The 15542-nt window shown below is 33.9% G+C and overlaps 1 protein-coding gene across 6 annotated transcripts in view; it reads right to left on the minus strand.

Annotated features, from left to right (window-relative positions):
- ERR (estrogen-related receptor) overlaps positions 1 to 15510 on the minus strand; it is a 39166-nt gene extending 23656 nt beyond the window's left edge. The window contains exon 1 of one of the 6 annotated variants that reach the window (XM_069037463.1): positions 8791 to 9408. In XM_069037463.1, the coding sequence (XP_068893564.1) occupies positions 8791 to 8841 (51 nt within the window). In that variant the 5' untranslated portion in view covers positions 8842 to 9408. Of the gene's footprint in view, positions 1 to 8790; positions 9409 to 15336 lie in introns of those variants that run through there. The other 5 variants (XM_069037465.1, XM_069037464.1, XM_069037467.1 and 2 more) reach the window with 5 other exon arrangements.
- Between the last annotated feature and the right edge of the window lie 32 nt (positions 15511 to 15542).

The following is a 15542-nucleotide window of genomic DNA, read 5'->3' on the forward strand; positions in this document are numbered from 1 at the left end:
TTTTGTTTATGCGCAGCGTTTATTATGTGATGTCATCTGACCTACCACAATAATAAATTTCGTATCTAGGATCTAAAAAAAAAACACAACTTAATTGGTACAAACAAATTCATACATAAATGCATAAAATTTTGGCGCTAGACGCAAATTTGCAAATAATAGAGTGATGTCATGTAAACGTTGCTCGTCATATCAATTTCACTCCTGAGTTCAGACTCCTTTCTCTATAAAAGGACCAACTACATTAAAGCAAATTTAGCGTCGATTTATACAAACATGGGTCTTGTTTTTCTGACACTCAAATAGACATTGTTTAGACGCTTATTTATAAATGTATTTTCATGATGAATATTATTAGAATTGCAAAATTTCTGATTCTAATTAACACCTTGAAAAGTAAAATACATTTTTATGTTATGTAATTCAATTCTCGAATTCACTGAAGCAACTCTAAAATCGGAGTTTCTTTCTCATTGAACTAGGTATACTTTGTCATTCATGAACCAAGTTAATGAAAATTTTCCGTTTAAGACGATGCACGTGGTAAATAATCACAGGAACGGATATTGTGGAGTTTATATTCATGCCTCCATGCTCATAATACAAAAAACTTGTGGTCAAGTGGCCGCCTGGTGTTTGCTTTCGTTTCCGTTAATGCATGGCGTTTATTAAGCAAACCGTGGTGTGAATTATTCTTCTTTTTAGAACTGACAACGACAGTTTTTTGGTTACACAGTGGTTTCTAATTTAAATTAGCAATTTAATTTTGGCTAACATGAGGATTAAAGTGAGGTTATGTATCTGAAGGAAATGTCAAAGCAGACCAACCAAAAGGAGATCTGTGTTTAATCAGAGAAAACCATGGCTTGCACGCGCACGCTTTTTTGAACGCTTGATACAAGCAAGGTCTTCTCAATAAAATATGAAAATCAACTGATACCTCCAATCCATTTGGCTTTTAAACAAGAAGATCAACCTAAAATTCTTACTTTGGAATGTATTCAATTTTAAAGAGTTATATGTATACATAGTCGGAAAATTTGCAAAAATCGGTCTCTAAAATATGGAGTTTTCAAAAAGGTGTCTCTAATCACTATCAATGATCAAAATTGACGCACATCTGGCGATTTAAAGGAAGTTCTTAACGTAACTGTAGTAAAACGTGCGATATGAGTGTAATATTGCAAACCGACGTCAATTACATTATGCATTTTGTCCACTTTTTATTGAAATTAAAACAGGTATATAACCTCAAAAACCGTGTTTTTCCACATATACATAATTAGCGATTACATGGAAAATCCTTGACCAACTTTTTTTGTAAATTCATTAGGAAATTCTACGATATCGATACTTTATGTATGAAAAATTTTGAAATATGTTTTTTATCAATTTATATTCGAGCATTGATCGATTTCTCATAAGAACGCGTGTAAAATATCCCGAAACTTTAAAAGGTAATAACTTTAAAATTCCTCGATCAATTTTTTTTTTAAATTTGGCACAGTACTTTAGCATGGATAGAGGGACTATTGTACTAATTTTGAGCAATTTTCGCCATTTTTCAATGTTACTCCAGTTCATCCTTAACGTATGGCGTAGCTTCAACACTTGTCAAACGTCATTTTCATATATGGGGTGAATTATTTCTTTTGCAAATAACAGTTTCTTAAAATGAATCAATGAGAGTTTTCCTGGTTTTCTTAGTGCTATAAGATGGTTTCTACTTTGAATGATTTCATTTACAAAAAAAATATAGGTATGTATTACCAAAGTGAGGTTATGTAAAGCATACCGACTGAAAAAGCAAACTCCATTTGTAAAGACAAAATATAGTGATCCCAGAACGTTTTATGATAGGCAATATCGTTATGAAGTTAAACAGCTTAACAAAGGTAATGGCCGTAAATAAACAGACCTTTAAGGGTCGGTCTTTAGCCTGGGGGATCTGAATTTAGAAAGAGGGGAGACGGTATTTAGTCTCTCTTTACTGTAGTTTCAATTTGGTTGTAGGTCGTAAAATTTTATGGTACTTTAAGTTAAAGATCTTGCGGGGCTTATAAATCCTAGTTTACCACTAGCAGGTAATATTTTAAGCAGGGTTGTATTGTACATTTGGTATATTTGCATTGTACGGCAAATGGCACGCGCCGCTTCCCAACCTTTTCAAACCCAACCATTGTGCCCGTTAATCGCTCATAATATCCAATAAAATTTTACGACCTACAACCAAATTGAAACTACAATAAGTGCTCCTCTTCTACTAGGAGGTGTCAAATACTAATCCCCTCGTTATTAGTATTGTCTATCATAAAATTTTGGAGTTCTGGTAGACCACAAATTCTACAAATTTTCTTAGTATTTACAATTTTTGTTCTGTTTATAACGCTGGGTTAAGACTAGAGACTTAAAAAACTACTTTAAACAAGTTTCTTTTGCTCGCCAGCCACAAAAGACGAAAATACACGTTTTTCTGTTGGAGAGAAATAAATATTCACAAATTGATTAAAACGGGTGAACGAATAGGCCCTAAGAATTGTCAATTTAACATTTACTAACGATTTTCAGGTTCGTGCATTAGAATAAAAACGTAAATATTTGTTTATGACTAGAATAATTAAAATTTAATTGCTGACTTATGACGCTATACGTAACAAGCTGTTTAAACAGGACAATTCCCACACGCACAAAACCAAAGTTTTTTCTACATTTTCTAATTAGCTGGTGATTAGTCGATCCGATCTAACAAAAAAACTTACCAATGAAAATGAATCATTAATAAATATAGTATAGTAATATGACTAATATGTATTTGCGTAGGAAAATGAATTGGTTGGCGTTTTGTGTCCCACTGCGTACCTACTTGCTACGCAAGTGCACGAAGCATGATGGCAAATCCTGCCACGTAGCGATGCACTTGGACTTCTAGGTCTTCGGTGATGGCCTTGACAATGAGGCTCCATCCATCACGCCCACACCGTCGTGCTAATAAACAACCTGTACATTTCGCGTCCGTCCTATTCTGGCGGCCGAAAATAAAATATCCCCAGGACCGGATTAAAAAGGAGGATCACGATGCACCAGCAACACGGATTCACCTGGACGGCCTTGGCGAGGCACAACGTTTCGGTTTCTGTTTGTGCGTGATGAATAGAAGCCCCACTTGATGGGAACCATGGTAGATTAATTGCTTTTTGTTGTGGACCGAACGGATATTTGTGATTTGCACGAAATGGCTACACAATTTGCGTTGCGACTGATCGATCGGTCGCGGTCGCAACGTCAACGGTCCATTCACAACATCACCGAGGCAATCCTTGAAGAACTGAAGACGTGAAATTCTGCGTGTTCGGAATTTTTCGCTCTTGGAATCGGTGCAAAGGCGTCGCGACGCGCTAATTTTGCTGCTCCTGTGACATCGTGTTATCGCGGAGCTTTACGTAACGCAAAATATAATTGCATGCAGAAGTGCAACTAATGGCAGATTATTAGTCGGCCTTGGAACTATTATTGCGGATCCGTTATGGCGTACTAAACTATTATTAGACGCGGATCGTGTTTAGGAAGAAATGGAAACGCACTAACCTAGGTCAATCGAGTTGCCCAATTTTACTCCAGCATCAATGGATCTTCCTTCTTGATCTGCTACACAAAAAGTTCGACACGAACGCCGAAAACTGGGATTCGATTGGGGGCACTGAAATTTTGCAAATAACTCACGGCCGAATCAACATAAATAATTTCAAGGCCGACTCACGTGTAATCTGTCATGATTGTCGGCAACATCAACGCAAACATTTAACCGGCAACTTAAAACTATTCTGTACATTTCTGGACATTTCCGCCTGATTTTTTGGAAGAATGTACGATTCAAAATGGTAAATTAATTCCAGGACGAATTCCATTCGTTTATTTTTAGACTTTTTCTCTAAGAACAGTACTTAACAAATCAAAATGTGTGATTTCTTATCCGTATAAAAATATTTGTTTTGTTGCTCGCGTGTTTTAGTGATTTAATACGTTTTCAGTTGTAATGTTTAACTCATTTAATAGTATTGTCCTGGTATCTCGATTAGGTTTCTACTGGGTACCTAACACGATTAAATTTTGAGTACAAAGTACAGAACGTTCAAATTGAGAAGTACATGAGCAGGTCTGCGATTTACATAACAACCAATTACGTTGGACACCACGTGATGGGTACTTTTCTGGTTGAGCCTATTACACGTGTGTAATTTTAAGACTGAATTTGGAGATGTAAAAAACCATCTTAGAATATTTATCTAAGGTATCTATACCTACCGATTCTTTGATTTCGCTACAACGTTCTTTCACTTCGTGCATCAAACATTTGGTAGCATTTTTGATACAAAATATGTATATTAAAGTTCTTGAGCGACAAGAGGTTTTATACACAAGAATAATAAAAAATCGTTCAATCATTAGAAAGTATGTATTTTAATATATAATATGAGTCTAATGAGGTGTTCTTTTTCATTGTTTTACGGTTTGGGAAACTTTATTTTATACTTTTGTACAGTTGCACTTAATCAAGCTTTGCCTAACTTACTACAAAAATAACGAAAATACAAACTGAATTTCTAACAAAAAACTTGTGTTTCATTATCACTTGCACAGCTGTACGAGTATATTATGTAATTTATTTTGTTGTTTTAATGTTTTGCCTGTACTCCTTAAGGATGAACTGGAGTAACATTGAAAAATGGCAAAAATTGCTCAAAATTGGTACAATAGTCCTTTCACCCATGCTCAAGTACATAGTGTGCCAAAAATTTGGTCGAGGAGTTTTGAAGTTATGTATTACCTTTTTTAGAATTTGCGTCTCTAATAGGTCTATTATTGCATTCAATTTAGAGTCGTTTATGGCTATCTATTAAAGCACTCGTAGTTTAATAGATTTCTAAGAACATTTTAATCAATATTTCAGTGTATTATTGTCATTTACACCAAAAAACTTCCAATATTAATGTTCAAACTCTACTTTTTAACATCTGTTGCATCCGTTACCTTTAATTACCAACTAATACAAAATTCCCTAGAATTTGAAAATTTAATTTTTTTATTTAAAAATTAAAACAAGGGTGCAAATTCTAAAAAATAACATAAAAAACTCATTTTATAAGGGAATTGGCGCACTCGTTCCATAGGAAACTCCCCTACGGCTCGTTTTCTACACTTGGGACTCGTGCGCCAAATCAACCCTTATAAAACTCGTTCTTTAATATACTAGATATTAAAGTTTCTGGATATTTTACACGCGTTCACATATTTCAAAATATGGAGCCAATTTTTCTTAAATTTTTCAAACATAAAGTATCGATATCGTAGAATTTTTTAATGAATTTACAAAAAATGTTGGTCGAGGATTTTCCATGTAATCGTTAATTATATGTATGTAGAAAAACACGGTTTTCTCTAGGGTTGTGGCACATTACTAGTAAAAGTCCGCCACCGTTGTAATCAGCTGACGTTTGTTGGATTTTCAGAAATTCAAATCACGGAGATATGTCAATGTTTTGAGTTCATAATTCATATTAGGATAATGTCAAGAAATATTAAATAATGATTTTTGTTTGTTATTTACACTAAGATACTTATTACGTATTAATAATAATTTTTTTTGTTACCCGAGTTCGCGATCGCGAAGCTTGGCATCGTAAACCGATTTTGAAGCGGCGTACCAACGGTATACTTGAAATATTGGATGATTCAAAATGATTGTGAATAAGTATGGCAACTATCTACGAAAATTTATGTGGCAACTGTGTGGTTAGGATAGAGTTGACATTTCTTTGACAGTTCATAGTGGCGCAATTTTGAAAATTGTCAATGCAATGGTATAAAAAAAAATATCTCAACTTTTTGCTGAGATTGTCACTCCAGTTCATCCTTAATCGAATAGTTATTTTCTGTAAGATGTTGTCACTGTCCTTGAGAACGCGTCAGCGGGAAACCCCTGACGAGCGGCCAAAACCTCCCCTTGCTCTTCTGACATGCATCATGTGTTCAAATGAAATCCTGGGCTGAGTAGGCGTTGAAAAAAGTAAACCGTTTAGAACAGTGCAAAGTTTGAATTTCCCGCCGTTTGAGACAAATGACATTTGTTTATATTTAATCGGCACATAATTTAACATGTTTGTTTTCAGAAAAGGGTATCCTTAGATATTTGCTTCGATAATAGGAATCGTTAGTTATTCTATTTTTAATGTAACACATTGCAAAGAAAGAAAAAAAAGATATTTTTTGTTTGTAAATTTTAAGTTACCTGTCAACATACATACTCTACGGCCATGCCAAAACCCAATAACCACCACCTGTTGAATTAAGTTGCTGAAAACAAAATTACACGAAGTGTACTAATGGCAATTTTGATACTGCATACTAGGACGCTAGACCAATCAAATCTAAGTACACAACGTTGCCGGTTGATTTTATGGGTAGAATGCAATGTTGGTGGTTACAATGAGGGCCATGGAATCCTGGGCAGTCTGTTATTGTCATTTCAAAAAGTGTCAATGTAAATGCACCTTTACCGTCATTATGATTGATATTTTCAAAAAAACTGTCAAATTAACTTAAGCTTGGTTATGAGTAGCTAAGGTATGGTGTAGAAATTTTGACAACTGAATGACACATCTGTCCAGTTTTCCGTGTGCCCAATAGTACATACATATTTGGTTTTGGCACGACCTATAATTAATTTACACTTTTAAAAAGCACAACAATTGACGGTTTCCAACACCCTCCCAGCCCAGGAACGCGCGATATTACATAACTAACTTTATGAAAATAGTTGTGGAAAACTAAATGTGCATACTTCAAAATGGTGACAGCTTTTAACTCTTCACTGGTTAGAGCTCGTGCCAACTCTCATGATCGATGACGCAGAAACCAAAATGCGTACCGAAGCGTCTGTACTATTCGAACTAAAAACATCGGTACCATTTTGTCACGCTTTACAGATTTGTGAGCTAATTTATGTTGATATGTTGGCGAGAAGCCGACAAGTCCTTAGATAATGTCGGACATTCTAATCCAAATCCTTGAACAGTGTAAAATGCAAATTTGCCACCACCCTGAAAATTTGAACTAAACGACCGACGTTTTTACGTTTCACTTATCAAAATTGGGCTCCGCCTTCGCGCAGCTTTTGTCAAGGTCATCGATCATGACAGTTGGCACAAGCTCTACCAAAGTTACGAATTTTTATTAACGACTTAATTTAGCGAGACAGTGATGTTCGTATAAAACACTTTTACTAGTGGAATCATAACACTCGCTGCGGTCGTGTATGTAATCTACCCACTTGTAAAAAAGGTTTTCTTTCACGTACTTGTCCCATAAAATACTACTGTTTTCAACTTTTTAGTGAGTTATTAAAAAAGGAAAAAAACACAATTATTTGGTCCATATATCTGATCTGGGCACCTCATGATTTGGATTTCATTTCAAATACATATTCAGTTAGAATATCAAACGAAGCTTGTTGATTAAACTTAAGATTATCCCATTTTTGCAAACTGAAGATTGATCGATGAAAATATTAGGTGGTTATCATCCTTTACGTTATTAATTTAGCAGTTCTTCATGAAGAAAATTAAAATTTCAAATTTTGTAGAAAGAATTGAATAAATGTGCCTCTTGCTCAGTTCAATAAACCACTTTGTAATCGTTAGCTTTGGAAAAAAATTATTCAATATAAATGGAGGGTAAAATAAAAAACTAGATCAGCTAGAAGGTTTCATAAGCTACGACACAGGGGGAAATAAAAATAGAATTTGGGACAAAACATTCTTGATCAGATCTTCAATTAGACATCCGATTTTTATCAGCACATGTAGTAGAATGTGATCTTGTTCTTATACACATCAATTTTATGTTTTAACTTCTTTTGGAAGTTTGGCCTGACCTCAGCAACATACAGAATAGAATTTATTGGTCTTCTCATAATGTTTTGAAACGCCGTATTGGTTTTTTGATATGGACATTTTTTTTATTTATGATGCCACATATAAAATGTCAGGTGACATGTCAAAAAAAAAGATCAAAACTGTTGTTCTTTCCGTACTATTAGAAACTATTAGCGTTATTATATTCTGTTAATGTTTCTAGAATAATTTTACTTGTTTGTATCTTCAATTCGTCTTTGACATGATAAGTTATATGAAGTGACCTCAACGGTGCAATAATGAACTTTATAATATTATCATATGGTGATAAAACTACAATTAAATACGAATTGAGGATACTGCACAGAATTTGAACTGTCAAATGCAACGCTATTAAAAACTGATTTGCAGAAATCGAAAATCAATCAGTATTCTCAGCATTCTACTTTTTTACTTTTGGTAACAAGATCTTTTGGTTTATTCAATTGATGTGTTCAAATTAAATCAGTTGCTCGAGATATCTTCAAATTTCCTGGACGTATACACGTGTAAATTTACAATTCAACTCGATGTAATTACAGTAATTAATTGCCATTAGAATTAAAGACAATGTGTACATTTGTATAATACATCTACGCCCACTCAAACAAAAACATATGATTATTCCCATTAAAAACATTGCGTAACTACATTAAATTGCATAATTGTATAACTTTAAAGCTATGTAGTAGGTATCTATGGAGTTTTTTGTCAATGAAATACCTTCACATATACTAAAAGAACTGCTCCGAAGATGAAACTTTCGATTTCAGCATCTTGTGTGACAGTTTGAACCTGATTTTTTTTTGAACAAATAATGTAATAAGATCAAAAAACATACCACGTCCTGCATCCAGCTCTCCATCACCCAATTATTGGCAATTAAACACATTAATTTAATTAGCGTGAAACTTCAAATCATCGATAAGTATCTTGTAGGAAAACGCGACCAGTTATTTTTATTTGGTTTTCTCGGTGAACTTAATGTCTACTATCACAGAAACAATGATGGCGTTGGAAACCTTCTTGGTGTTTTAAAATCAGTTTTGTCATCCCATGACAGCACGAATTAAGCACTTTTGACGAACACGTAACCCAACAACACAAGTCGAAAGGAAACTAAAGGAGCGACCACTATCAATCCACAACTACGAATGACCACGTGCTCGCAACGTTCACGAAATACAAGACGAGTTCGGTCGAATTCGGTCTCCAAAACTATCGTCAGACAATTATTATTGCTAAAATAGGAAACTGAGAGTGATAAAAAACGAAATTATTATGGGTGGAATATTTAAAAAAAATTAACTTCACACTTGTACACGTGCAAATTAAAAAAAAAAAATATGTTACTCTATAATTGGGTTACTTAATTGTGATTGCTTGGAGCTACTTAAAAACTTAGTTAAGTATATCAAAATTAAAAGAAAACCAGAACTAACGAGTGTGCTGTTGACCAAGTTTTAATGAAGAAAATATTTTTTCGTTGACAACTTAATAAATTTGTGCGTCAGTTTGGTCAAGAAAAGAATGTAGTTATCTTATCGCATGTAGATAACTACATAATTGCACAAATTTTTCCAATTAATTGCAGATAAAATTAATAAGAGTTCTTATGTAAAGACACTTCAGAGCAATATTGTTACTCGAAAAACATTGATATATTTTTTTTAAACCATTGATCTAAATTAGATTAGTGTCATGATTTTATCGAGACTTGAGTAGATTAGACACTCTGGTCCTGTCTGTATCTCGACGATCTGGCATTTTTGCTTAAACACTTTAGTCAATAGATCGATCATTTTTGTCGATCGTTATTTGTAATTTTTTGAAAGAGATATTGCTGACAAACCGTACACGATTCTAGTTGTAACTTACTTCATCTCGATTCAGACGCATCAGTTTTATCAAGAAAGCGCCCCTGAACTTTTCGCGTTATATCAATTTTGTTCAGGGTCACAAGAAATAGCCCAAGATTGTGATCTAATAATAAATACGTACACGCGAAATTTTATTACAAAAATTTTAATGACGAAAGCGAATGTAATGTTTCCACTGTTTTCAAAGTGTGGACGGAAACTAAACAGAAAAACAATAACATGTATTTGACATACATAGTTTTCATTGTCTTGACATTTTAGAAATCTTTTTTTTGTTCAGAAATCAGAAAAATACTGAAAACTTGTATATACTTTTATATGAAGTTTCAAAAGTCTTTACATAGGAACCTATTTTCAATTCTCGAAAGTAGAAATTTTCCAAATTTTAACAGGTAGTCCAAAATTGATTTTTATTTTATGTAAAGCAAAAATGGATTTTCCTACACCTGTGTTCACATTTATATTTAAATAATTTGAACAGTAGAAATACTTAAAATTAGTTACATTACATAACCAATGGACGTGTGTAATTATTTAACAACGTTAAAGTGTTTTTTTTTCTTTTGAAGAATTTTCTATAAATTTATGCTAAAGAACTTTTTTCTGTAAAGAATTATCTATTGAATTTGTTTCATACTCTAAACTTCATTTTTTATAGTCTTAATTGTAAAGATGTTAACGTAGCTACTCTTGAAGTCTCAAAAAAAAGTTCATTGAAATTGACAACAAAAATAATAATGAATCTAATTCTTGTTATTAATTAGTAAACAGGGACAAAAAATATACATGCTTATCAATTTACATACTACAATTTACAATTACATTTTTAAATCATAATTATCTTAAGAAGATACACCCAAAGTTTGTTTAGATATCAAAGATCCATCAACCCCGAAAGTTACATTTTTTAAGTCTTCCAAACACCGCATTAAGGCAATTTTTAATTTTTTATTAAGAATTTTCTTTTGTATTCTTTTCAGATGTGTCAATCTGACAACATAAACTGTCGTTTCAGTTGTGGCAACTTTAATCGTCTTCAGTTACTATAAGGGTTTATAGTTATATTTATTGTTTGATTAACATGAATCAACAGGTGGTGGATCTTTCATATCTGAACAGGCATTATTCGTATTTTGACAATCTCTGCGAGAAGAATCAAAAACATTGAAAATATGCGGACCAACATAACTAAGGCTGGCCGCACACTACAAACTTTTCATCGGCCAACAGTTTGGTTGGTTGCTTAATGCCGGCGCTACACGATGCTAAGAACGTTGGCTCCAACGTTGGACCGAACATTTGAGACAAATACGTTCGACAGTTGGTGCGACAAATGTACCGGCTACACGGTGTGGCGAATGTTTGATCCAAAAAGTGTGGTACAAACGTTTGTCCGGTTTGTCTAGAGTACAACCGTAGCTGCAAATTTCGCTTTTAAGAGTTACGGTGCCGACAAAGGCATCCAGACATAAAATTTACAACCGATTTTGGCCCCAGTGAACGGTTCTTTCGACGTTTCGTTGAAATTATTTAAAAACAAAAATTATTTATGGAACCTATTCGGACCATTACAATACAATACACACCTGTGAAATACAAATGAAACACTTTGTGCTACATCTAGTAGCCTAGTACCCCCAGAACAGCCACCCAGAAATTGAAAACTGCTTTGAAGTTCGAACAAATCGTGTAGCCGTGCATCAAACCAACGAATGTTTTCGTCAAACGTTTGGAGAAAGTCCTTTGACGCGGTCAAAAATACCGACAACAGCCAGAACGTGATCCAACGCCAACGTTGGACGCTCGACATCTGTCGTTCGTGAATGGAAGATCGGCCACACGATGCGACGCACTATCAACCCTCCAGCGTTGGAAGGCGTTCGTAGCATCGTGTAGCGCCGGCATAAGTATGAGGACTTATGTGAGTGCACCCACCAAAGCGATCGAAAAATAGTTGGATGGGCTTCCCGTTCCCGATTCCCGCTCAACAAGAAAGTTGGCCAACTAGTGATAGACTGATAGAGTATGGTGTACTATGCAAGTGTGCATATTCACCGACTATCCAGTCCACATATATTATGCGTGCAGTGGCTCTCCGCACAGTGCAAAAATTTAGATTTTTAATTTATGACTATGAAAGTTATAATTATAAAATATATTGAACCAAAGGATATTTTCATCCTATGTCAAATCTCATATTTAATTAATATTCTGCAAGATTTATTAACATACCAACAAAAGTAGGAAATATTCCAGCAAAAATGAGACGTGCTCTATTATTTAAATATAATTCAGAATTAAACTAGATTCGAGACAAAGCGAGGTAATAAATGCGGTTGTGCCTCGCACATATCGCCACGATAATTAATTATTTTATCCGACACATTTTTTAAACCCCCTTTTTTATTGCTGTCTTCTTCGCCTTCACATTACCCTTATTCCTTAATTAATGACTCGTTATTAGAGACATTAACTGAAGAAACTTAAAAGAGACCAGCTTTATAATCAACAGTGACTCCCCACACAATGCAAAAATTTTGATTTTTAATTTATGATTATGAAAGTTATTAAATATGTATATCGAACTAAAAGATATGTTTAACATACGTCAGAGCTCATATTTAATTAATATCGCCTAGATTTTATCAACTGTGCATAAGCAGTCGGCCGATTAATAGTCGCCTGTCTGCGCACCGACAGCCAAGCAAACAGTTTAGTTTGCAATCGGACTAAACTATCGGCCAATTCTTTAGTCTGTAGTGTGCGGCCTGCCTAAAGGAACGTTGAAGTAGTTCTCTGGCGTTGGTTTGTTGAGAATTGGACGAATAAATTACGAATATACGAATTTTATTGTTAAGATTGATATTTCCTCCTGGAAATTGCTTGAACCATTTGGTGCAAAAGTCGGTGTTACTGCTTCACAATCAAATTTTACTTTACCAAGTGGTGTTCCAATTGGAACTCGTGAAGCAAGGTAAAGAAGAAATCAAGAATTTGTACTTTTATCTGATTCTTGAATTGACGCTATCTTAAACGATATGTAAAGTTGACTCAAGTTGCAAAAAACCACTTTGCATTTGCAACAGCACTTTTATGGCATTAGGCATTTGAAATTACTTTAAAACTGTACTTATATGGAAAATATTCAACCGAAACTATGATTTTCTGGTCCCTTTGTGCCTTTATTTGGTTCAAAAATATGAAAAAAATGCTGTTGCAAATGACAAGTGGTGAAGTGGTTTTTTGCAACTTGAGTCAACTATACAATCTCAATTACGAAAAAATAAATGTCATTTAGCTATTGACAAATAAAAAAACAAAATAGGGTCGCGAATTTAGTTGCCAACCTAATATGTATAATGAAAAATTAAAAGGTACCCGTCAAGTTTTATGTTCCTAAATAAAAAAAAAAAAACATTGTTTACTATCGTAAGTTTTAAATGTTGCAAAGAAAATAAAAACTATAGTTGACTCAAGTTGCAAAAAACCACTTGTCATTTGCAACAGCATTTTTCTCATAGTTTTGAACCAAATAAAGGCACAAAGGGGCCAGAAAATCATAGTTTGGGTTGAATACTTTCCATGTTAGTACAGTTTTAAAGTAACTTCAAATGACTAATGCCATAAAAACGCTGTTGCAAATGCAAAATGGTTTTTTGCAACTTGAGTCAACTTTATGTAAGTATGTACTTCATTTTTAAAATTATTTCTTTAAAGGTTGTTGAGACGAATGTTCTGTTACTATCTTTAAATATGACACTAATTGTACTAATTCGTCAGGTATATCGTAAATATGTATGTATTTATATTTTTCCGATAAAAATAACGAAGCTGAGAGGTTCGTTGTCACCATTTGTAAAGACAATTTTCAATAAATTATCGTACACATCTGACTCCTCAATTTGATCACGTGTTAATTACAGTAATAACCATAGATTAAAGGGAAGAGAAGCTCCATTAATGATTTCATCTTGGATGTTGATGCAATTCTTAATAAAAAACAGCTGAAAATGAAACACTACAAAGATCAATTTGCGAACAATGCAAATTGGGCCAAACTTTTAGCTTTGTAAATGGTATTGAAAGTGACGTTTCTCAAAATGTCACTCAAACATTATCCACATTAATTTCTCTTGCAATGGCTCTTATACTCACACCGTCCCTCAGTCAAACACATTTTTGCAAATCAGATGATCGCGGCATTTCAAAAGTTACGCGCGATTCTGACCTAATACGTCAAATACTGACACTGACTTTATAATCCTTGATGAAAATCCTATTTACGCTAATCAAATTTCGGTATTTATACAGTGTTTAAATCTTTCCTGTCTGAGATTTCAACGGCCGCAACTGTACCTACATACTATGTGTTAAATACTATTTTCTCAAAAACTAAAATTAACTCTTACGCCTCCACGTAATACAAAGTGCAATCTGTAGTGACTGCAATTTGTTACAATTTTTTATTCATAGAGAAAATGACAAACAGTGCACAACTATCAAAGATGAAGTAACTTGAGATTTGTGGATACCAAAGTAAGAAAATGATTTATTTATTTTCAATTTCTTATTGAAATTTATTACACCTGCAATAACCTCAGAAACGACGATGTAGATCGTGCAAATAACGATTAAAATAAAAATGATTTATGGACATTTTTAAAAACCACCGAAAGTTGTTCACAGTAATTTACAATGTGCGATACGTAATGGAAGCATAATTATAATAAAATGTATTGTTCAAGGTAGGCGTGTAAAGTAAATTTACTTTAAACAGTAGAGCTAGTGCAAATAATAATGTGTAATTTAAAAAGATGCACATACCACATAATTAGACAGATGGGAGATAACATTTTACAATATTTTTTTATATAATTGTGGATACACACATACACACACTATTACGGAATCGGATTATGATGAGTGTTGAAATAAAATAAAATCCTGCGTAGATAGGCATGAGTTATGCCGAACATAAAAATGCAATAATCGATCACCATTAAATTCATGGCCTATGACAATATAGGTTCTGTGTTGTCTACCTTGAAATATTAAAAAGGTTTAGCAAGTTCAATGTCAAGGTTAAACTGCAAAACAGGTACTACGTATCGAATGTAAAATCAAAAAAAAATTAGAAGCGATTGAAGAATTTCGAAAAATGCAAATTATGCAACTGCTTATACGCGCGGCCTGTCCACTTGCATACAAATTTCGAAATTACGCGAACTTGCTGTTACGTACTTGGAAGTAATGAAATCGTTACATATTTAACTGATGAACGTTTTGATTGAGTTATGGCATATCAAAACAAGTCAAACGAGCAAATTATGCGGCGAAGAATAATAAAAACATAATTTTTCGCCGTAACACGCATCCTGCGATAAATTTGGCACTAAGTGGAGTACCCGATTGGTACGTCAAACAGTTGCATGGGCGCACGTTAATAAAAATAATATAAAATAAAATCACGGGAATGATTTATAATCGGTGGAGAACGAGCGACTCACCCTGACTCGAATTCAAATTTGGTTACTGCCGTCACAGCTTTGAAAACCACCAAAAAACACGACATCAATTTAAAAACTAACCTTTCACAAACACTTACGAATGCAAATCATATTTTTGTTACAGTAACATTAGTATAGCTGCCATTTTGTAAATTCCATTATTACATATGAGGAGCGTTGCGCCATCTATCCTCGACTAGCCGACA

This window comes from Tenebrio molitor, chromosome 2, assembly GCF_963966145.1.
Source record: "Tenebrio molitor chromosome 2, icTenMoli1.1, whole genome shotgun sequence".
Lineage (NCBI taxonomy): Eukaryota > Metazoa > Arthropoda > Insecta > Coleoptera > Tenebrionidae > Tenebrio > Tenebrio molitor.